General features: G+C 33.0%; 1 protein-coding gene across 3 annotated transcripts in view; it reads right to left on the bottom strand.

Annotated features, from left to right (window-relative positions):
• Positions 1-23000, bottom strand: part of LOC148599536 (importin subunit beta-1-like) — a 45953-nt gene extending 22953 nt beyond the window's left edge. For 2 of the 3 annotated variants that reach the window (XM_088557111.1, XM_088557110.1), the window contains exons 1-13: positions 22809-22983; positions 18521-18579; positions 16519-16701; positions 15447-15647; positions 14391-14467; positions 13606-13681; positions 13170-13229; positions 12215-12304; positions 11315-11425; positions 10824-10937; positions 5758-5929; positions 3477-3721; positions 1396-1526 (exon numbers count right to left, since the gene is read on the bottom strand). In XM_088557111.1, coding sequence (XP_088413237.1) covers positions 1396-1526; positions 3477-3721; positions 5758-5929; positions 10824-10937; positions 11315-11425; positions 12215-12304; positions 13170-13229; positions 13606-13681; positions 14391-14467; positions 15447-15647; positions 16519-16701; positions 18521-18579; positions 22809-22848 — 1559 coding nt within the window. In that variant the 5' untranslated portion in view covers positions 22849-22983. Of the gene's footprint in view, positions 1-1395; positions 1527-3476; positions 3722-5757; positions 5930-10823; positions 10938-11314; positions 11426-12214; positions 12305-13169; positions 13230-13605; positions 13682-14390; positions 14468-15446; positions 15648-16518; positions 16702-18520; positions 18580-22808 lie in introns of all 3 variants that reach the window. The other variant, XM_088557112.1, reaches the window with a different exon arrangement.
• Between the last annotated feature and the right edge of the window lie 1569 nt (positions 23001-24569).

The raw sequence follows: 24569 nt of genomic DNA, 5'->3' as shown, positions 1-24569 counted from the left end.
TTTCTTAATGTGCTGAAAGAGTGGATTGCCCAGGTTTGGACTTTCTCCTTTTGTGAACCTTGTCCTATCAAACGAGCCGACGAAAGTTCAACTTTCCCAAATAGAAAACTAGCTTATCCTTTGGTTAATGCACGATAAAATATCTTTCTGTGCAAGAATTGGGCAATGGTTGCACATCATTATTCTCAATTTGGTCATTTCAATACAACTGAAAAGCTATTTGAATTTATCCTGAAGCATCTATGATGTAGATTTTTTTTTATTGCTTACTTAAGAAAATTTTTCCCACCAGTATTTCCATAGTGCATTTCAACTTAATTTGACCTTTTTATATCAGGCATAAAAACACTTGGTAAATATCACACCTTGTACACATTTTGTCAATTTCTTAGACAAAGTACTTAAAAAGACATTAAACTTGCCCAAATGTTTATTTCAGACCATGTACAGACATCATTTAACTCATATTGTAGAAAAAAAGCAATTTTGTAACTATCTCATGTACGGGTGTAGTGATATGCTCCCTTCAAAATAAATTTGTGTACTTAAGTTTTACGTTAACTCTATTAATATCAAGAGAAACCAAATCATGATATTTAGTCTTCAGAATAAATAACCTATACATATGTGTATCTTTAAATAGTACTTCGTTCAAAGAGTAATCAAGGGAACCAAGGTTATAGCAGTAATCAATAGAATGTAATCCAGGGACAAAGACCAGACGTGGAAAACAGACATACACAACAAAGAACATAAAGTAACTAAAATTATACATACAAAGTAACAAAAGCAAATTAGCAACTCGAACTCCACTAAAAACTGGGAGCAAGGACCAGGTGCACCAGTAGGGTAAGCGTCCTCTGCTTTTCTAGAAACACCCGCCGAGTTGCTCATAAAAAGTCAAGTCCAGGGTAGACAAACGATGAAAGGAAAACTATGACCCATTGAATAAATCAGTTTTCATGGTGCTGATGGATACACCATAACGATCCATGAGTTCATGATGACTACCATAAAACTACTGTAGTGATGACTTCAATCTTGTAGCAACATAACCCTGTTCCAGAAGCCTATTTGTTAGAGTTCTAGCGCGATACAAAAAGTCTGCGTAAGCTAATAGTTAACGATTCTAGATCATCCTAAGTTTCAATGTTGCAATTACCCTACCTGTGAACCTGGTCCACGCTCCCAGTTTTAGTGGAGTCAGAGTTGCTCATTTGCTTTTGTTACTTTGTATGTATTATTTTAGTCACTTTATGTTCTTTGTTGTGTTGTCTGTTTTTCATGTTGGGTCTTTGTCCCTGGATTACATTCGTTTGATTTCCACTAGAATCTTGGTTCCCTTGATTACTCTTTAACAATGACCAACAATTTGAACTATATGTATATTATTACCTATCAGTCGTAACTAACAACTTTTCAACAACTGTTTCGAAATATGAAGATAAACAATAAGTCTGAGGTTCAGCATTTTCATCTGTAGTGTCAGCATTATCATACGCCGCTTCAGCTAAACTGGAGAAAGCCTGAAGAAAGGAAATAAATTTTTGTACTTGTCATTATCAGTTTAGATGAGTAAGGATGATTCCAGTCCTCGACGTTAGCCACTAGCCCGAAGCCCGGGGCTAGTAAAATCAGCCTAGGGCTAGTACAGTTTAAATGTCCGTAGCCCGACCGGGCTAGTCAGATTCGAGTTGTGAAGGTGTAAGATTAAAGTGTTTCAATGACCTACAATACATTGTTGTGTTTACATTCTGTCCCAAATATAATTACAAAGTTACGACAATGTCACTATTGTTTATTTTTGTCATTATTTACTTTCGCGACCTTTTGTCCTTTCTTGTCAAATCATTCCGAGTTAAACCTGACGATATCTGAAAACCGGGCGTTAATTAAAAACAGCAATATGCCGCAATGTTTATTTTATGTTAGAGTTACTATAAAAAACGATGATTAAAAGTAAAACTAAATAAAAACTAATCGATTTATATAATAAAATCTTTCACAAATACTTGTAGGACAACATAATATTTAGTTGTCAAATTAAAATTACCATGGTTCTTATTTTGATTTGAGGGTCGTTGTTGTCCGTCGATAGTTTTCGGTGTTGAAATTTTAGCGATGTCAATCTGAATTTTTCGGACTATTAATTTTGAGTTCAGGCTACCAAAAATTCAAACTTGCTAGACCAAAGGGCTACTGGACAAAAAATTAGAAGGCAAGGTATTCTAAGGAGGTAGACCTAGGGTAAGGGACTTAACTCATGAAATCAGTGATGTTTATATAACATTCAATTTCACAAAAGCCTCTCAAGCTTTCGTTTGAAGCAGAATAAAATGAATCCAAGTTAATTAGATGCTTACATAAGACTGCTGTAAAATGCTGAATAAAAATGTTCCAATGATTTTTAAGATTTGTATCCCTTACCCTAAGTCTACCTCCTTAATATAAAAAAAAACTGGGAAGCATGAATTGGCTAAATCCACAATACAGAAAGTGAAGAATACTAACAGTAAATGAGGTTTTTAGCAAGCAAAAACTGGTTAAACTACTGAATAAAATCACCTTTTGCTTATGAACTGATAAGTGCTAAACCTGCTATATAAATTCCGGCCTATTTACAGATTATAATCCAAAAAGTATTTCTTTCAAAAAAGAACTTAACACTGAATTTCCCTTATATGTGAATACCAGTATCAATACTACTCAAATTTTAAATGTTAGCACTATAGCGGACTATCAATTACAAGTCATTCTGTACAAAAAACCAACAGTCTAAAGTGTAAGGCTGGTTAAATGCTGGTTGGCCTGTAAAAATTCCAATTACAGGCCAGTAAAACAATGAATCTAAATAAAATTTCTCTCTGGTATGGTTTCTCTCAACCAAAGGCTAAATGTCCAGTCTTCGAATTTAGCCAATGGCCTAGTGGCCCAGCCCATTAAATCTGCCTCCGGTCCCTAAAATTATGTTCTTAGGAAGCCTGACAGACTTCAAAAATTTTTCGAGTGTTGTGTTTTGTTTATTTTCAGGTTCTTAGTCATATCTAAACAGTCTGAATCGAATGAGCGTTTGTTGTTATGTAATTTCATTATAATAGGATTTTCTTATTTGGGCCACTGAAAAATCCTTCAGACTTCAAATTTTTGTAACTTTGGAAGTCCAAATGGCTTCTGTCTGAAAAAGTTAACCCTGAAGACTGAATGTCGAGACAGCTATTAATTCAAACTTATATCAGGACTAGTATTGGTAATATGACTAATGACTGTTCCAACAAAAATTGCGAACACTTAATACAACAATTTCCATATAAGTAGTTCATGTCTGTCCAAAATTTCTTCAGCAAATGAAATTAAAGGGTGATTGGTATGGAATTTTTTTCTGTAATTGAATACTGAATTGCACAGTTAATTTAATGGACATAATAATGACAGCTTTATTTTTCTCTATAAAGGAATGCAGCACTGATTAAACCTACCCAACAAACATTACTGGCAACTCTAGGTTCAGCAGCTAATCCTTCAACTAAAGCGTGTAATAGGGAATTCAATGTCTTTTCATCAATCACAGAATCAGGTAAAAGTTCACAAACACGTCCCACAGTCCAAGCAGCTGTATCTCGGACTACAACACTTGAGTCTTTTAACAGCTCTATTAACATCGGCATTGCATGTTCAACTATAGGTTTTAATTTTTGTGGATCTGGTCCTTCTAATATTGATCCTGAAAGAAAAGTGTCAGATAATAAGCCAACAAACCCATACCACAATAAATATAAAGTTGTGATAAGTAGTCACCAAAAAATAATAATAATAATAATAAAATTCTAAGAGTATTGCAAAACAATACATAGTCCCCTACTGGCTGTTTATATCATTGACCCAAATACTACCTTGGATCATCAAATATAAATGACAAACTGAAGAAATGACCTTGAATTTAAGGTTCTGCTAAAGTCAATATCTAGGACATTCCTTAATGACATGTTTTCATTCATAGTTTTAATAATACATTGAATTAAACACTGAAATATTGTTAAATGCATCTTTATATGTATATGACACACAAGCACAAGTCAAACTTGGGAACAAATGTTTTATAACTTCTATGTAACATTAACAACAAAAATGTAAACAACGTTCTTAAGAATAAATCTACAGCTGACAAAAACAAGATTGAGCGTTTGTTGTTGTGTAATTTCATTATAATAGGATTTTCTTATTTGGGCCACTGACAAATCCTTCAGACTTCAAACTTTGGAAGTCCGAATGGCTTCTGTCTGAAAAAGTTAACCATGAAGACTGAATGTCGAGACAGCTATTAATTCAAACTTTTATCAGGACTAGTATTGGTAATTTCTAGCTTGCACTGCATTATACATTTAGGAACAGAACTGTATAAATTTCAGACTTCAAATCTTGCTTTTGTCAGCTGTAGATTTATTCCAAAGTACGTTGTTTACATTTTTGTTGTTAATGTTATATAGAAGTTATAAAACATGTGTTCCTCAGTTTGACTTGTGTTTATGTGTCATATACATATAAAGATGTATTTAGCAATGTTTCAGTGTTTAATTTAATGTATTATTAAACTATGAATGAAAACATTTCACTAAGGAATGTCCTAGATATTGACTGAGATGCTGAACCTTTAACGGAAGAAGGGATATAGACAAAGAAAAACGAGATGTACAAATCCATTTAACAAATGCAGATTTGCAAAGTTAATGCACAGATATTTGGACACATTAGTTTTCAAATTCCATACTAATCCAAATGAATAATTATCCGATCTTTTGTTATATAAACTTATTGTCACTTTGAGATAATGTTAACAGGCTTTCTTAAGAAAAAGTGTGTAAAACTGAAAGTTGGTAACTTAAGAAAAAATCAGCAAAGTGGAACAAAATGTAAACTTGATCTGCATCTCATCACATACCAAATGTCAGCTCAAGCATTCAGAAAACTTACATGTTGGATAATCCAAGGCCTATAATGCGAATTGGAACAAACATAAATTTGATCTGTAACTCATAAAATAAGCTCAATACCCTCAACCATTTAGAAAAAAAAGGTGTGGAAAACTTAAATTTCAGTACATTCAAGGGCCGTAACTCTGACAAAAATCAGCAAAGCTTAATGAAACAGTAACCTTGATCTGTAACTCATAAGGGTAGCCTAAAATACTAAAAATCAACTCAATATCCATTACCATTTAGATAAAAAATGTGGAAAACTTAAATTTCAGTAAATTTTTCCAATTTCAAAGCGAAGCGGAACAACACATTAACTTGATCTATAATTCATCAAGGTTTACTCACAAACCAAAACTCAGCTCAATATCTGCAAGCATTTAGAAAAAAAGTATGGAAATCTTAAAAATTTTTTCTTGACTGACAGCAGGATTGAGTTGCAAATCTAAAGTCCCCTTCAGCTAAAGCTGTTAGGGGACTAAGAACTGTTATGTAAAGCTGTGGATGGACAAGCCAGTAGACACCATGATCACAATATATCCCGGACTTTTAAAGCAATGGCTTAAAGAAACTCTAGTTTCACTTTCAAAATATTTTTGATAAAATTCTTAATCTCATGCAAATGGTTCTTTACTGTTTTGCAGTACCATAAAAATTGATTTACTTGAATGCTGTAGTTTTTGTCAGCAAACCTTGTATATTGTGGGATGTTTTTGATTGATACATCTCAATGCATTAAAACAGTGTGAAAATTCTCAAAGTACACCTGGCTCTTGAATCCACTTACCGAATGCCATAACTGCGGCATCCCTGTAACGCCAATCTTGATCACTGATATGTTTTTGTACGAATGGTAGTACATGTGGGACGACATCATCTTCACAACATGAGGCCATTAACATAAGACAGACACCAGCAGCTTTACAAGGATTCCATTCATCATCATCATCTATTTCCTCCTATAAAATAAATACAGAATATCATACTAAGGTTTAAGATAAAGATTAGTTTAAGTTGTTTTATTATGTATAATGTAACCAAAAAAAAAAAATGCCTAGATTCTCAGGACACTTTAAAAAAAAATTGATGTGGGAGGGACGCTTGGTTTTTTTTTTTAATCAGAACCAAGTTTACTTTTTTTTCAAGAAATTTCATCGAATCGAACAATTCTGTAAACATACAGGATGTTGAGAAGTTAAATAAAATACTCAATGGCATTAAATTTTTACTGGATATGAGATGTGGCAAGAAATACGAGACATACTTTTTTAATGATCAATTTTAAATAATAGCCTCATGCCCATCGTATTTTTTACCTTTCTGTCAAATGCAGAGACAAATCTGTTATCTAATGAAGAGTCAGTTCTGGACTAGATAAAAAAATTTCCAGAATGGATATAAAATTTCTGGATTTTACTGAATAATAATAGCAGATGCGGGAGGGTTTTTAGGGATGCTGCAATGCCTGAGAACCTAGCATATTTTTTTTAGTCTTACATAATTCCACACATACACAACTTACTCATAGAAAAATAAAGCTAAAATCAGGATTTTAAATAGGAGTTTCATTTCAAGCCATAAAGTCTTAACTGTTCTTAATTAAAACATGGCAAGGGATCTGGAAAGCACGGGGGTTTAGGTCAATTGCCCTTTCTGGCTGGTTGAATTGGTTTAACTTTTAACTGACACATAAGTAATACACAGAGCTAAAGCTACATGAGCAAACCAACTTTCAAGTCATACTCAGATCTACATGTAATTTAGACAATTGTGTTTCAGGTAACCAAGTGTTACACTAAATTTGCTTTCAACTGTACTAGTTATGCAGTGGATTCCTGTAAATCACATAGTCTAATAGGCAGAATAAATGTACAATTCACAGAATTTATAATAACAAGGGAAAATGCCTAATATTTTCAATATCAATGTAGGACATATTCTTTTTTTTTCATGTTTATTTAAATTCCTGCCTAAGTGTCTAGTCAAAAGAAAGACATAACGTTGTTTCACTATCAATATCTTGTTTTTTTGAAATTTTTAGTCTTTTGTTACACAAATTAGAGGATTTTTTTACATGGACAAGATGGGAAATGTATTTATTCTTTTTCCATGCAATTAACAGGTATGTGATTATGTGGAATCCACTGTAACATATACACCAGAAATACAGATTTTTTAGGCCTTCTGTATCATATACACCAGAAACACAGATTTTTTAGGCCTTATGGAACACACTACATAAAGCATAATTTGAGACAAAGGGCATACAAAAAATCAGGTAAATTTAAAGATATTATAGTAAATATTATTACTTGTAACAAATTATCTACATAAAATTCAGGGTCAATGGTTCATGTTTTACAGAGGCTGGGATAGCAGGACATACCACTTCTCATTTGAACTCCCAAGTCTAATTTACAGGGATTTTCAGTTTTTATAGATAATCTTTCCACAGGAACATAGAACCTTGAAACCATGATATTCTTATAATAACCCCTAGCATGCCATCAATCAATTAGTAATTTCAAAAGAGTTCAACATATCAAACATTTTAAATAGCAATAATCACAGCTCAAATAGTTTCATTTGCTTAAAATCAATAAACATCCAGTATTAGGTTAATTAATTAGCTCATTTAGCATACTGCCAGATACATGTACATGAATGATATAAAATGACCTTGATTATCAATCATAAGAAGTATATATTACTGCAAGTAAAATAATTTATTTCAGGGGATAAAGTCAGGTTTTCTTATTACATTACCAAGTGAAAGGCATTTGACTGGACAATTAAAAAGGAGACTACTGCCTATGTTTCATCATTTCAGTAATTTTGTTATTACCCTTCATCAAACAATTCAAAAGATGTTGATTGTTAGTTTAAATCTTCTACATTGTCCAGTCTACAACCTAAGGAAGTTCATCAGGTGATTATCAATGTATTTAAAAAAAGACCGACTATATCCCCTGAAAAGCATCATTGTATGTGCTTTAAGCCTTATCTTGGTCAATTATATGAAATATAATATAAATCAAGCCTTACATTCAAGACAATAAGGTACAGCCTTTAAAAATTTCTTTTGTACATTATAAAGGGTGGTAAGAGGTTAATATATGGGTGTTAAAAGAATTGCATTAAAGTAAGGTATAAAAATTAAAAATTAGGTAAAAATAATTTGATAACATCTTAAATTCATGCATAGTAAATAGAAACTTCAGGACCCTAGACATTCAGAGACATCAAGAAAGATATCTGTCATAAACACTCCTTAACTAACTTATAATACAGCTCATGTGAACAGTTATAGACTAATACTAGTACACTTCCTTTAACACCTTCAGAATTAAGGAGGTAGACCTAGGATAAGGGACATAACTCTAGAAACCACAGACATGTTTGTATCATATTCAATTTCACCGAAGCCTTTCAAGCTTTCCTTTGAAATAGAATGAAATCAGTCCAAGTTTCCTTGATGCCTACATGAGATTGATGTAAAATGATGAATACAAACGTTTCAATGAGTTGGAAGAGTTGTGTCCCTTACCCTAGGTCTACCTCCTCAACACCTTCAGAATTAAGAAGTACATATTACTGCAAGTAAAATAATTTATTTCAGGGGATAAAGTCAGGTTTTCTTATTACATTACCAAGTGAAAGGCATTTGACTGGACAATTAAAAAGGAGACTACTGCCTATGTTTCATCATTTCAGTAATTTTGTTATTACCCTTCATCAAACAATTCAAAAGATGTTGATTGTTAGTTTAAATCTTCTACATTGTCCAGTCTACAACCTAAGGAAGTTCATCAGGTGATTATCAATGTATTTAAAAAAAGACCGACTATATCCCCTGAAAAGCATCATTGTATGTGCTTTAAGCCTTATCTTGGTCAATTATATGAAATATAATATAAATCAAGCCTTACATTCAAGACAATAAGGTACAGCCTTTAAAAATTTCTTTTGTACATTATAAAGGGTGGTAAGAGGTTAATATATGGGTGTTAAAAGAATTGCATTAAAGTAAGGTATAAAAATTAAAAATTAGGTAAAAATAATTTGATAACATCTTAAATTCATGCATAGTAAATAGAAACTTCAGGACCCTAGACATTCAGAGACATCAAGAAAGATATCTGTCATAAACACTCCTTAACTAACTTATAATACAGCTCATGTGAACAGTTATAGACTAATACTAGTACACTTCCTTTAACACCTTCAGAATTAAGGAGGTAGACCTAGGATAAGGGACATAACTCTAGAAACCACAGACATGTTTGTATCATATTCAATTTCACCGAAGCCTTTCAAGCTTTCCTTTGAAATAGAATGAAATCAGTCCAAGTTTCCTTGATGCCTACATGAGATTGATGTAAAATGATGAATACAAACGTTTCAATGAGTTGGAAGAGTTGTGTCCCTTACCCTAGGTCTACCTCCTCAACACCTTCAGAATTAAATCAGCTGCAAAAGCCAGTAGAATTTTTTTTTGTCTGTTCAAAGTAGAACAGGGAACTAAGTCACTAAAAAGCACCCCCACTTCAACATTTTAACTTTTAATTCTGATTCCTCCTCCCTTTTAAGCATTTGCTAATAAACCTTCATACTAAGTTTCGTCAGATACAAGTCAACAGTTGGTCCGAGGGGAATTTAATACAAATTGGAAATTGCTAAAATCGGAAATAAATAAGGAAAAAAAAAATGGTAATGGTAAAATCCAGACTTCAATTAGCAGAATTCCACTAATAAAAGGGAAAGAAAATCATCCCGGAGTCTGACAAAGAGTTACAGATCCCAATTACCAAAAGCTATAACCATTCAATTATTATTTGCCTCTTCATGAGTATCAGCGTTTTTTGTTAAATGGAGAATTTTTTTTTTGGAGGTGCACTTCCAAATAAAACGAGTACCTTTTCTGTAATAACTACTCAAAAGTTTTTCAAAAGACACAGCATAAAAGGTTGATTGATGTATAATGTCTTATGACAGATACATATGTACCAAGTAGAAAAAAAAGTTCAGATTTAAGGCCATGGAAATGTACATGTAAAGGTGTTTGTTCACACTAGCTGTACTATTTGTGTTAAGGCCAAAAAAAAATATAAAATTCTTGGTTCACAGACTTTCTGATCATAATGAAATTACATATTTATCTATCTATGAACAATGAAAAAAGGCATCATTTTCACATATTTTTCGAGCGATAAAAGGTAAATAGAAATGGTCCCCTTTTTCATATCAATCAGCCCACTGAACATTTTCAGCTACTAGCCTTCACCCAAAACTTCAATGATTTTCGATATATATCTTTCAATGCACTATTAAAAAATTTCTTCCAGGACTCATCAATTTTAACTAGTACCAGGATTACGACCGGAGCGAAATTTTAAAAGAACCAAGAAATAAATTTAAATGGCCTAAGACTGTAAAATAAAATAGGTGTTGCTACTGATAAGTGGCCTGTAAAATATATCTGAGAAACTTTTAAACATGTCTATCTAAAATTATCTAGCCCAGGTCATTATAATCTTAAAAAAAAAAGTTTGGAGAATATTCTTGACAGTTTGCAGTATAATATCCCAAAACTTCTCTTACGCAACAGAAGCAACACATTTTCTATTTTTCAACTGGCTTCCAAAAAATTTAGGGGTGCAATAAACCCTCTCATTTAAGACAGAGCAGTCAATGATAAATGGACATACTTAACATACATGTCCACAAATGAAATGCCCTATTCAAAATATTTGTGACTGATATTTAAAAAAATATTGATCTTGCCCCAAGTAAGGACCTATTACACCCCCATTTAATGCTATTGTTAGTAATATAACTGAAAAGAATACACACATGCCCGGTTACCTGTTTGGTAAGACACACTAGTAGAATTGGACACAGGTATTGAAGTGCCCCCTTGGCATAAAATCTACTAGTTCTTTCTGGTGGCCTCCCCTGCTCAGCAGCCTAAAATGCAGGAATTGAGAGTTTGTGAAATAATATAACTAAGCTGTGTCAGAGAACTGTTACGGTTATATAAAATCATTATAAAATTTGTAACACATCATTTGGAAATGAAGAAATTACAATGATTTTCTTTCAATTTAAAAGAAAACAAACTTTTGAACACACACTTAAAACATCTTCAAATCCTTCTTCAAGTCACATTTCAACCAATTAGGTCACTTCAAATGAGATGATCAAAGAAATCCTCTTTTTGAAATTTATGCTTGTCTTTTACTGTACATCAGTCAATTTTTTCAATTTTTTTTTTATATTTGGTAAAAACAAAGAGGTGATAAAGAGGATATAATTTATTAATGCCCAGTGTAACCATATCAAACCTCAGACAACTCAATGGCAAGGTCAACCTCTTCATCACACACAGTGGACCAGAATTCTATTCCCTGTAAAGCTATCTCATCAACATCAGACTTCATTGCCTCCATAGTTATCTAAAAATCAGGGGGAAAACAGGATATTAATGTAACATAAAGTGATACCCCATCAATTAATGGAATAAATAATAATGTAAGGGTATGAGCAAGAAGCCAATCTCAGAAAGACTAATCAAGGCAATTTCATTATGTGTCATAGAGGGCAAGTTGTTCATCACAGATTGGCTCTATACGTAAAACCCTCTACTACAAAGTTGACAATGCATAAAAAAAGATAAGCGGAGGGTGGCAATTTTCAAATAATACATCTTTATTTTAGCATTGAAGTAAATAGAGATGGAGCCACCACCTTATGTTAAGAAACACTGTGACAGGCTATAAGGATGCTAACAGGCATTTCACATCATTTGTTCCAGGTTTTGGACATTCTACTTTAAAAGAACTCCTCAGTTCCAGAAAGTGGCAGTAATGTTAATTTTGCCAATAAAAACTTGTCTTGACTGACAAAGTAATCCAATTAAGTTTTCAATTAACTTGAATCTATTACAAGAGTACAACAGATTTGACTTCATCTATAACTCCATTTTTCTCATTTATAAAAAATTAGTATATAATCCAAGAAGAAAATTTTCATTATGCATGAGAACTCACAATAATATGAGACCATATAATTTCTCAGTTCCCGATGGTTAGAAAGAATATTACAAATCCAACAAAAACGCGCAAAGTTGGTGAAATCAGATTGAATATATGGTAAAACTAGGATACGAAAAAGCGGAGAAAATCACATATAAATTCATTATGGGACTATGGATGACTGAGCATTTCTGAAAAATCTTAACTTACAGCAAATAAAGCTGGTCCCATGTAGTGTTCCATATAGATGTAATACAGGGACATAATCTTGACCAAGCACTGCATAGCTGCTACACGGACCTGTAACAAAACTTTCATCAGGCAAAAATAAGACTTGTTTCCTGCTACCAGCAAGAAAAAAATAGGGTAGGTAGGTAGGGAAATTACTTTTAAAAACATTTTACATTAAGTAAATGGGCAAACAATCTAAATAATAATATTTTCATAGTGCTCAAGCCAAACTAGGATAAAATATTTAGGGTTGACACAAAAAAAAAAGGGTAGGTAGGGTAGCAGGAAAGAAGACAAATTTTTTCTCCTCATTAATATGCATTTAGACATCAGAACGATTTGACATTCCACTCAAGTCTAGCAGAAATTTATAGACTTTTTTAATAGTTATGACAAAAAAAAAGAAAAAAAAAGGAGAGAATAATGATTCTCAGTCAAAAGTAGCTACTTGCATTGCAAATACTATCAGTAAAGAAATGTTGAGTTAGGCATTCATACTTTTAGACATAATCTTACAAAACCAATAAAAGCAGATATTGATGAAACCATAACAAAGGTAATGTATCAGTAAACATTTATAAAGTGTGATACCATTATACGACCACAAATTATTTGCAGTCCTATATAAAGTGGGAAAAATCATGTCCAAGTCCTAGGACTTTGAATTCTACTTATTTCAATACCTCTGAGAAAATACATATAGGTAATGGCTAACTGCTTATGACGTCAAAAGTTGTTATTTTCAAAATTGAAAAATTCCTAGTTTTATTGACATCCCTTAAAAATGTGACATGACAATGTAAGTGTAATGCCATGCCTGGCACTAATACAACAATCACAAAAATCAAAGTTATAATTAAGGAATTCCGTATCCATTCTTCCAATTTTTACATGCTACTACGGCAGTTGAACTATCTTCAAAAAATGACCTTACTCTAGTTTCTGTTGACTGTGTAGCCTCACAGACCACTTGCATGATAAAATGTCTCTCAGTCTACAATATAAAGCAATTACAATACATTAATGAAACCAGTGCAATCATGTAACAATATTAGCAGAAACAGACTTGCTTTGTGTAGAAAATAGTAAAATTATGAAGTTGTATTAGGGCAAATGCAGATATTCCACAATATATGTAATTGTCTACTTGCACTTTGGCTATTGTTTACTTCAATTTGAACAGAACTATTTTTATTTTTCTTGGTGTGCATAAATAAATGATCTATCAATTTAGTTTTTCAATTCATAAATAGAAAAGGAACATCGAATAAGAAAACATCTCCTATATGTTTAAGACTGTAAACGTTACAAGTAAACAGGGTGACAGACTTAAAGAAATTTAAATGACCCCCAAAAATTGTTTCACGTACCTCTTTGTCAAAATTAGCCTTTGTAAATTCCAAAGAGTTAAGCAGTGCATTTGTAGCAGCCAATCTGACATTGTTACTGAAAAAATAAAAACTCATCAGTTGTTTTTGGTGTCAGGATGGACTCCAGATTTCAAACCCAGTAAAAAATATCCAGCAGACTTGCATGCACTTTGTATTGATAAGAGATCCAGTCATCACAAAGCCAATCTTAGAAAGACTAATCAAGAATTTTCATTGACTTTCATAGATGGAAAAGTGTTCCTCATTGATTGGCAGTTTAGAATAGGAAGTTCAACAATGTGGGGGGAAATATTTTGTTAGGTAAGGAAAGTTCCAGAGGAAATTTGATTTTCTAAAAATAATGTCTTGTTCAAATTTTGTTCTGAAACTCAAGTATCCAAGGAACAGTAATTCAACGAATTTTCACTTTTGCAGAGGAGACAAAAAAATGGGAATCATATAACTCTGTGGTGCAGTAACAGCTCAAGCAATTTTACATGAACAAATACATTAGATTGCTGGTCCTGTTATCAAAATACAGTTTTTCCTGTTGGACACAACATTCTGTTTAAAGAAATCAACTGGCCACATTAAAAGTCCATCAAAAATATCACAGATGCGTTTTTTTTTTTATCAATACGCATAACTAAAACTATGAACATTTGAATTCAACCTGGAAAACTATTAAAATCAAACTGAAGCTTCACATAGCATTATATTGAAAGTGGAACCACTTTTCTTCACTTTGCAATAAAATCATTCAGTCATATATACCCAATACAAACCTTTGCTCATCCTTCTTCATGCCATGGACAATGGCAGTTAAAATTTCATTAGACTGGGATTGAAGTATGTCTGGGTCCTATTTAAAAAAAAAAAGACAACCAAAGTTAGAAATTTGTTTACAAACAACAATACAATAATAACAAGACCAAATAAAAAAATATGTGGTTCCAGTCATCTCTGAATAAAATAGGCTCGTTCAGGTGACTGGAACCACACATATTTTTCTATTTGGCCTTATTAACTGGTACATACTTTCAACCTCTCAGTTAGATAGTATAACAAAGACCTGTTTTACTTTCTGCTTAAATACTTGTCAAGTAATGTGCAATTGTCTTTTTAAAAATATGACCATATCACCCAAATGATAATCCTTACATATATTTAAAAGCCAAAAATATTTAGAAATAAAGGATTTGATTTACGATGGCAAATAAGTGAAGTTATCTAAATATAGCACCACTCAGCTATACAGGAAGTTTAAATCAGACAGCAGCCATAATTCATTCCAAAGAAATTTAAACTTATTCTTGTCAAATATGAAATTGAGATTTTAGGTCAGAAATTTTTACTACACATGACCTGCTGAAAATTTGCAACTGAGAGCGGACGACAGCTAACAAATTTGCTTATAATGTATTCCCAAATCACTATGATGCTGCATAACACATGTGAAGTTATTTTCATTAAAGCCTAGATAATTGAGACAAAATTCCATTGCACTTATAAGGTCATTTCAACAAGAGTTGGAAGTATCAAATTAATATGGTACTTAACATCTTCTCTAAAATTTATTCAACTTGTTTAAATTTCTTGAAATTTGATTCAGTGTTTAACTTTGATTAAAGAAGTAAAAGAATTCATGGAAATAACTTCAATGAACATATAGAAGTTTCAATAACAAAACTTGATTGCTAAGATGCTTTGAGTTTGATATCAGAATGTCACAAAATAAATGTTTTGCAGATTTTTCCAGATTTTACAGAGTTATTTCCCTTAGGTGTATTGAGGCTCCCCCCCCACCTTAAAACTTTCCTGCTTAATACTACTAGACTTACAATATCTTGGCATATATAACCAATGGCTTCTAAAGTGGATTCTTTCATCATTTCTGTACTTTCTGGATTTGTTACATTAGTTGTAAGTGAGGCTACAAGTTCTGGCCAAAGACCATGTGGCAACTCAGTACAAGCAATATAGGCTACACACTGAGCAGCTGAACTTGGACGGATAGTTTCTGTTCCTAAGGCAAGGAGTACCTGGAAAAGAACACAGCTGATAAGGCAAGGAGTACCTGGAAAGAAAACAGCCGATAAGGCAAAGAGTCCCTGGAAAAGAAAAATGCCAACAAGGCAAGGAGTACCTGGAAAAGAAAACAGCCTATACAATTAGTATTAAAAACTTGCCAACATGTCAAGTTGCCCAAACTAATACCATAGGGACTGCTCTTAACAGCAAAATGCACTTTTTTAAATGAAAAATAAAGTAATAAATAATGACGTCAGTCGCTTTTTTAAAGACTGGATAACACCTAATTTCTTATGTTAGTCCAAAGATAACCCTATGTTTCATACAAAAGAAGAATTCTCAATTTGTGGATACTGCAACTCAGAAATATCTAGCTATCATGAATTATCAGCTTGGTAGTTCAAAATCCGTGACATATCTCTATTTGATTTAAAGTTTATTAAGAGCTTATAAATATTTTCAAACCATATCTGTGCTCTAGAATTCCCATTTCTCTTCACATGTACAGGTCAAATCTAGTCAAGAAAAGTCATAACTTCATTTTTCTCAAAATATGTTATAGGCAAAAAAATTATATACTTATGTATATATACATGAATATTTCTAAACTGGAAACAAACTTACACTACTATCAACCAAAATTTCAATTTCTCCACTCTTCACAGTGGAGTCGTTCATGTTCTCCGCTGTGGCTCCACCAAAGTAAAAACTGGGATAAAATTGCTCCATTTCAATAGTTTTCAATATTTATTTCTGATAATTACTTTGATATTATTAAACTGTGGAGAGTGGAGACATTAAAATTTGTGTTGACAGTAGAGTACATGTACATATTTTTGGCCTACACAAATGTATCTCAGGACAACTAAATTGTATACATACATTTTGTTTGACATAACTCCTTATTTCATCTGGATAGGACAGCCATCTTTGTTGTTGCTCCTGTCTAACAGCTTGGTCTTTTGAGTACAAAGCATTCTTAAGCTGAAGACCTGACTGCATACGAACGACTGCACTATTGGCACCATTTCTCAAAATGTCTGACAATGACTTCAAAAGCTCTTGCTGAAATCATTAAGAACATATTTACTAACAGGGCTCCAGGGCAAGGGTCCGGAAATTTTGACAGCCCATGCCGGACATTTGAACGACTTCAGCAGAGGTTTGTGTCTGTTTTTTACATGATCAGATCGAAAATAAACTTTATTTTTTTTATGTAGTTATTTTATTAAGTAAATATTGGAAGTTGTATTATTTCACATACTCTGTCTTTTACAAAATATCAGAGCCAGTGAAAGAGTTTGGTCTCGCCCACACGTGGACAGTCTAACTTGTAAACAAAACATCATATCTCTTGAACTTTTTCATCACATAGGCAAACAGCCGAAAAATTACGAGTGGTAAAAAAAATTGATTATTTATAAAAGAAAATTGTGAACACATTTTGTATGTTGATCTAAATGATCTCTTGACTTCGTGTTAAAACGATTCAAATGATTAATTAGTAATTACAAACGACTACTGATTGTACCCCTGAAAGATTGGCGGGAAAAACGATGGACTTGTTTATTTTTTTCTTAAATAATCAACCAATATAAATGTATGAAAATTCTCCGAGTCTGGTGAAGTTGAATCGTTTCCCTCTTTGTTGCTCCCATGACAAGTGGTTTGTGTATTCTCTGGCCTTATGTGGTGTTTGTTCTGTTAATTCTTTTCTGATGTACTTTTTAGTTCAATTGCATTGTATATGTCCTTCACATGCTCAGACCGAAAATAAACTTTAAATAAAACTTTTGTAAGTAGTTATTTTAAGATAAATATTGGAAAGTGTGTTATTTCATTACATACTCTGTCTTTTACAAAATATCAGAGCGATTGAACGAGTTTGTTTCGACCACACGTGGACAGTCTAAGTAAGATTCTCCAAGTTACTTAAATTAATTTGTATACTCAATGGGGCTGCACGTATACCGTTAATTCAATTATGCAATCAACAAATCAGTTACAGGTAAATCACAGTCACAGGTGGCTAAAACTGACACACACCTGTCAATTAATTTCCATTAAACAATTAGGATACTGGTAGACAGGATGTTTATACACTAATAAAACCATGCAGACTGTAATTTATAAGGGTTGACAATTTCTTATGTCCGATATTGGAAAATTGTTGTCGGTCACTTGCAAAATTTGTCAGTCAATGACCGACATTTTATACCGTTTCCGGATCCATAGTTATTAATTCTGCAGACACATGTAACTCCTATGGGGACCTTTCTCTTTATAAATTTTCACAATTCAAGAGAACTGACATACAAATGTAGATGCTACAAGGAATATTGCATTATATAATGCTCTAACCAAATGAAAGAGTACTCATAGGAACCTAGATTCAAGAGGAAATCAAAAGAATGTAATCCAGGGACACAGACCAGATAGGGAAAACAGACACGCACAAAAAATACATAAAATAACCAAAATAATACATAAAAAGCAACAAAAGTAAATGAGTAACTTAGACTCCACTAAAAACTTTGAGCATGGACCAGGTGTACCATATAGGTAAACATCCTTTGCTTTTTAAGAAACAATACATTATGTATTGGTGCCATTCTCAGAAAGACTAATCAGGTAAATTTCATTACTGTCATAGAGGGCAAGTGTATCATCATTGAATGACATACAACAAAAAAAGCATTGATTTTTAAAAGAGTTGTCAGCAGATATTATTTTACATTCTGAAAATAAAAAATCCATTAAAAACCTGTTTTTCTACACATTCCTTGGGAAACAGCAAAGAAACCAACAAGCTTTCAACCATGTAGAATAATAAAAGAATGGTAATCCCATTTTTTTCCAGAAGAATTTAGCTTTTAATCCTTACCAAATTATTCTGGGCAGCCTGCTCCAAAAAGCTCTGTGCAGCTGCTAACTCATTAGAATCTGAAAAATGATGACAATGCAGTTAATTAATACCATGTACATGTAACTACTGGGATAAAATGGAATGATATCAAGTTGACAACTACACAAATGAGCTGTTTATTTGTGTAAGTTTAATATTACATGCAAGTAAAGATGTCACAATGCTGCTTTTGTAATATGACACCATGATCTATAACTTATTTTGTCACTTATGATTTTTTTGCGAATTGACAGTTCATCTATAAAAGACCAAATCTGCAAAAAAATATATCACATCCTTGTAACTTGAAAAACAAATCTGTCAAAAATCTTTAAATCTATTGGACTGTCAGACAAAAATTAGATGAGACTATTCAATACATGCGACTGCCGTGTCAAACCTGATGTCTAGATCACATTTATAGACAATTTGGGCAGACAAAAATGCTTGGAGAGAACAATTGATAGATATCTGTTGATAGTTCTGCCCTTTCTACTATATTTACAACACTGCCACATAACTTATTAAAGAAAAATTATCATATCTAATTAAATAGACCTTTGATAAATTTGGTTCTGAATTCATTACTTGTAATGACTATAATGCATTTTTCAGTGATTGAAGACGGGATAAAAACATCAATTGGACATACCTGGATATGATCAATGCTTTGCGCTTTTTAATTGATAATATTTTTTATATGATTTGGTAATACTCTATGCAGACAGGTTGTTTGTATTCCAATGGGGACCAACAGTGCTCCTCTTATAGCTGAATTGTTTCTCTACTACTATGAATCACAGTTCATGGCTCAACCCTTTAAGATCTTTCAAAACAAGATCTGTAACATGTATTCAGTAATATTTTGTTGATAATTTGGCCACAAATAATCCTAAATTCGAATGCCCTTGCAACGATATGGCCCTACTCGCAAAAACAGCATTAAAATACAACAATCAATCAATCAATCAACCTAACTTCGAAAACAATGTTCAATATACATGTATCAACCCAAAAGAACTTGCAAAAATGTAAGCTGACTAAGTCTAATAGTACTTGTACACCTTTTCTTGATTTAGATATTACACCAGAAAAATTATTATGTCATTGTTCCGTTCACATCTGTTCTTTTTCTATTACAGAAGTTGGGAACATTAGTTTACACCCTCCAATACTTTTTCTCCCCTAATAAAGAAGTGCAATATATTAGTAGACACTAACAACACACCAATTAGCAGGGTTTGATAGTTACTTTTCTTGCAAAGTAACAACTAGGACTTTCAGATAGGTATAGAATGTAGTCTTTGCGGGACTGTCCTTAGGAAAATAAAACATGGGTCAGACAGAAAAGGCCGAAATTCATTTAACAGGAAGTATATGTCTGAATGGCCTGAAATCAGATCCTACAGTGAGACCTATACCTGATGCTGGATACCAAATATCAAGAGTCTGCTATTAGTAGTTGCAGAGAAAAGTTACAAAAATATATTCCCTGCCTGCCCTACATTCAGCATACTATAACCCGATTTAGGTAAATATTAAGAATTAATGTAAGTAGCTCCCAAAAAAATTCAAGCTGGTTCTCTCTCAAATTAGGTAGGCACAGGACTGCTCTGGTTTACAGAATTCTTATTCAAGAAAAATTGCGAACTGCTAACTTCCATTAATTGAAGCCAATTAGGTGCCAGAAAAGAACATTTTTTGAAATATGATTGTAAGTTCTATGATGAATTAATTATCTTTATTAACTCATCAACATAAACTTCATTCATGACATGCCCCAGATTCACATTTGAAATCAGGCTGGGTTAAAACCAAGGTCACTTTTGCACTTACAAAACTGTAGTACATGTAATACTCCAGTATGAGGCGTTTCATTTCATCAGGTACTTTATTGTACTAGTACAGGGGTCGCGTTGGGCTTCACCAATGTTGCTATTTGCGATTTTTTATTTTATCTGGTGACAAGAATAACCAGTTGGCGATTTTATTGGCGCCTAGGTTTTGAATATTAAAATTGACAGGAAGTTTTTTGGCAATGGATATTCTCTCTAATTTTGTGTCGACACCTGGTCAGAGTTAATTGACGATGACCAATGCACGACTTAAGGCAATTAAAGGTAATTAGACCAGACGACTGCGACTGACAATATCCTCATGGGAGGTGTCATTCAAATGTAAATATATTATTGAGCCAATCAAAATTTTGATCATGTTGTCAAAGGTAAACACAATTAAGGCCATGTGCACATGGCTACACACAAGTTTCACAGCCCTGTTTAACCATGTAATACATTCAGAAACAGACTTACATGTACCTAATAACAGAAAAAATTAAATCCAATTAACAATGATTATCCCATCAAGAAGTGTCTAAATAATTCAAAATGAAAGAATTGGTAAAAGAAAATGGATGACATTTGTTTACACTTTTGCCATGTGACTTTTTGGCGGGAAAATCGGTAAACAAAAAGAATGGGGATTCCAAAAATCTAGTTAAAGAAATGCTATTCAGATATCAAGATAATTAAACAGGGACACAGTAAATGGTCCATGGTACAAAATGTAGTTTGATAGAAATTTTATCACTTGAAAAAAAAGAATCAAGTTTGTTAAAAAAAAATATATATATTGTATTAGATAAATTAGACCATAAAGGACAAAGGTGGACATGTTTCAAAATCATTGACTATATGAGAATAGTAATATAAAGCCTTTGGACAGAAGTAAAATACCTGTTTCTGGTGTAGTATTTTATTATTTTATGCATATGAAAGTGACAGACTAGAGCAAAAAACCTGCTTAAACATTCATCAAGAGTGAATCTTGAATACATGTATGTCATGAATGGAGAGGTTATTTTGATGAATTGACAAAGATACTTCATTGGTGGACTTGTACTTTTTTTTTCAATGTATGATTTTGGGCATCCTTTGGCTCTAATTTCTGAAAACTGGTGATTTTTCTGGCAACAGAATTTTGGAGGGCAGAGCAGCCCCTGCTAGTATTAGTATTGAATAATCCCTGTCAGTGATATTGTAGGCCTTTTTTCACAACTAAACTTCTTCATCCTCTTTTAATTGGGAAAGTATATCATTGTTTTAAATTGGGTAATTTGGAACACCTGTACAAAACCTTGACTTGATAGTAAAAATCATTCATTTCAAAGAGGATGATAAAAAAAAAGTCTAAACAATTAACCATAACAATTATGAATACAACCACCATGTCCTATCTTTCCACTACCATTTGCGAAATAATTGATCTAAATTTTGACAATAAACAGCGTTTAAAAAGACAAAGGAAGATTAAAACCGTATTCAGAGTTTATTAGAATAATAAAACTGGGACTTACAAAAAAAGAAAAGTGGCATGCATTTATGTTTCTTTTGAGCGTTTCAGGTTTCTCCTATTTAATTAAGACTACATCTTGTACCATATCAGTGTACCAGGATTCCACTAATCTGAAAACTGGGGCAAGTTCAATATTAGCATGATTACGTTGTTCATCATGCTCAACTTCTCCTTGGGCAAACAGAAAACTTGAATTATAGAAAGGGTTTGTTCAAGCTGGAACACCAACTTCAAGTGTGGGAAAGCGAATGTTCATTTGAATGTTCCTGTGGAAACCTATTGATCACTGCATATCATTATGCTCATGGTAGTGTCACACTAGATGCTGCTTTGATTCACACTGTCCAGAACCAGGAAGACAACATTTCATGTACAAGTCAAGTTTTTGTTCCACCCTTTAAAAGAAGCAGACCTTTTCATGTTAACTGTTGTGTAGTGACATATACTTATGTGAGGTAGGGCTTGAGAAAACAAAATTGTAAAAAATGCTTTAAGCATGTTCGTCAGTTTCCCCACTCCTCACCCGATGTAAAAACAATAAAATCACCCTTTACTTTAATTGTCATGATGCTAGATTAATCAAACAATTACTGATCAAATAAGGTAGCAAGAGAATTATTTTCAACAAGCTAGTTACAGGAGTTAATTGTTCTGAACTTGAAAGTTGTTTCACGGCGGAACAGCTTCGACAAAATGCAAGAATTCAATAACAATGAAGTTAGAAGAGATCTCGACAAAAACATGGACGCTTACAGTACAACAAAATAAAATGATCAATGAACAAATAAAACGAATCTTAAGAATATTTATTATCAAATGTCGTAATTAAGATTTTCTTTACGCGAAAAACCCGCTAAGTCAGCGCGAAAATCTGAACAATGTCATTGAAAGAAATGATTAGCAAAACAAATACCAGACGAAACAGTTTTCTCTAAAATGCCAACTAAGTCCATGGTTGGAAATCCTCTGAGGTGTTGCTAAAATAAATTCTTCTAAGTACTGCAAGTAATTTCTAATCGTCTGGTAGCCCAGTTCCCATGTGGGAGCGTGATGATCCAAGATGGCGAAGAGAAGGCTTGCCGGTAGAATTCTACTGTGCCTGTATGAAAGACCGAATTTGATTGGCCCAACATATCCTTAATTAAGGATACTGACAAATATAGGCCAATGAAATTTGATGTAAGATTTTTATAAACAAGTACCCTTCAATGAATGAACTACGTACCCACTTACGAGTATTGTAGGTTTTTTGATACAGTTTATATTGGAGATTTAATATATAAAAGAACTTTATTTGAAACTGACGTTCAGCGTACGCAAAATAAAACAATCAGAATAGTGAGATCTAACTTTAGTTTCCCGCCATAATTCGAGATGTCCATATTCTCGGCCCACATTGTGAAAACTTATAAATCCCGAGGATTTTTTTGGGGGGTATTTTTTCTTCGACCGTCCAGGAAGTGTATATTAGAGGGAGAAGTCACTTGTACTAATCTATATAGAACATTGCCATTGCTATTCGACAGTTTTGAAATTAGCCAATTTTCTCAAATTTCTTTGTTGAAAAAATTTGCTTAAGGTGTTAGTAAAAAACAATGGATGGATTTTGTTGAGTGATGTCCCAAATTAAAGATAAAAGGTTGGAGAATAGCAACATATATTTTTTTATTTATCTAAAAAGAAATGTAAATATTTTCCATTTCAAAATGTGGTCTTTTTAGACAAATAAGCCAAAAAAATAATCACTTTTTTGAAAGGTTCATAAACGAATGTATGAGTTGTCATTGAATGTTTGTGAAAAATAATGCATTTATTATTAATGAAATTCATATCAACTGAAAGAGAAAGAGCTGCTGAACGGCAATGGCTTTTTAGTAATGTACCTATGTCTTGGTAATGAAATATAAGCATTTTCACTTTAAACTATACCCCAGTAAGCTGTTAATCATAGTGTCTTTCTGTTTGTTTAATCATATGAATTTGCTCCCATTTAAAAGCTTAAAGAAACTTCTTTAAAATGATATAATAATTAGAAGTTGTCAAATTTCTTTAATTCCCCCCTGGCAATTACTGATAAGTAATAAGTAGTTATTTTTACAGGTAAATTTTGACATATTTTAATTATATTTTAATGTTTTGAGAACACACCCTTCCTCAGTATTTTCATAATAACTTTGTCATTATTAAAACCCCCGTGCAGGTCCGGGTGATAAAAGAATAGGCCTGCAGCAGCGCTAAGCTTGTCGTATAAGGCGACTAAATAGTGCTCAGAAACCTAGCCGGGGGCTAGGCGCTCTGCCTACAGAGCAACTGGGATGTGTGCCCCAGGTGGTGGAATGGGGTACCCCTGGCGTGTTACATGGTGGGGTTGTCAGGCTATAATACAGAAAACCTGACCGCAAACCACAGTGGTGCACCGTGTTGGGAAAGATGCCACGTTCCTCGCACGTTAAAGAACCCTGCTGTGGTATTCGATAGGAGTAGGAACCTTTGCGCTCCGCCACAGGAGGCTAAATTGCCCAATCTTACCCATCCCCCCTTTTTCCAGTGGCAATCAAAATTTGTCGACCCTATTATCCTTGTGACCCATCCTTTTTTTCATTCCATGTTCATTATATCATCCAATTCATGTTCATTGTCTGAATATAGCTGAAATATTGCTGCTCGGACGTTA

Source organism: Perna viridis, chromosome 13, assembly GCF_037379345.1.
Source record: "Perna viridis isolate PV_CMFRI_1.1 ecotype Kerala chromosome 13, ASM3737934v1, whole genome shotgun sequence".
NCBI lineage: Eukaryota > Metazoa > Mollusca > Bivalvia > Mytilida > Mytilidae > Perna > Perna viridis.
This window is presented reverse-complemented; position numbering and strand designations above follow the sequence as displayed.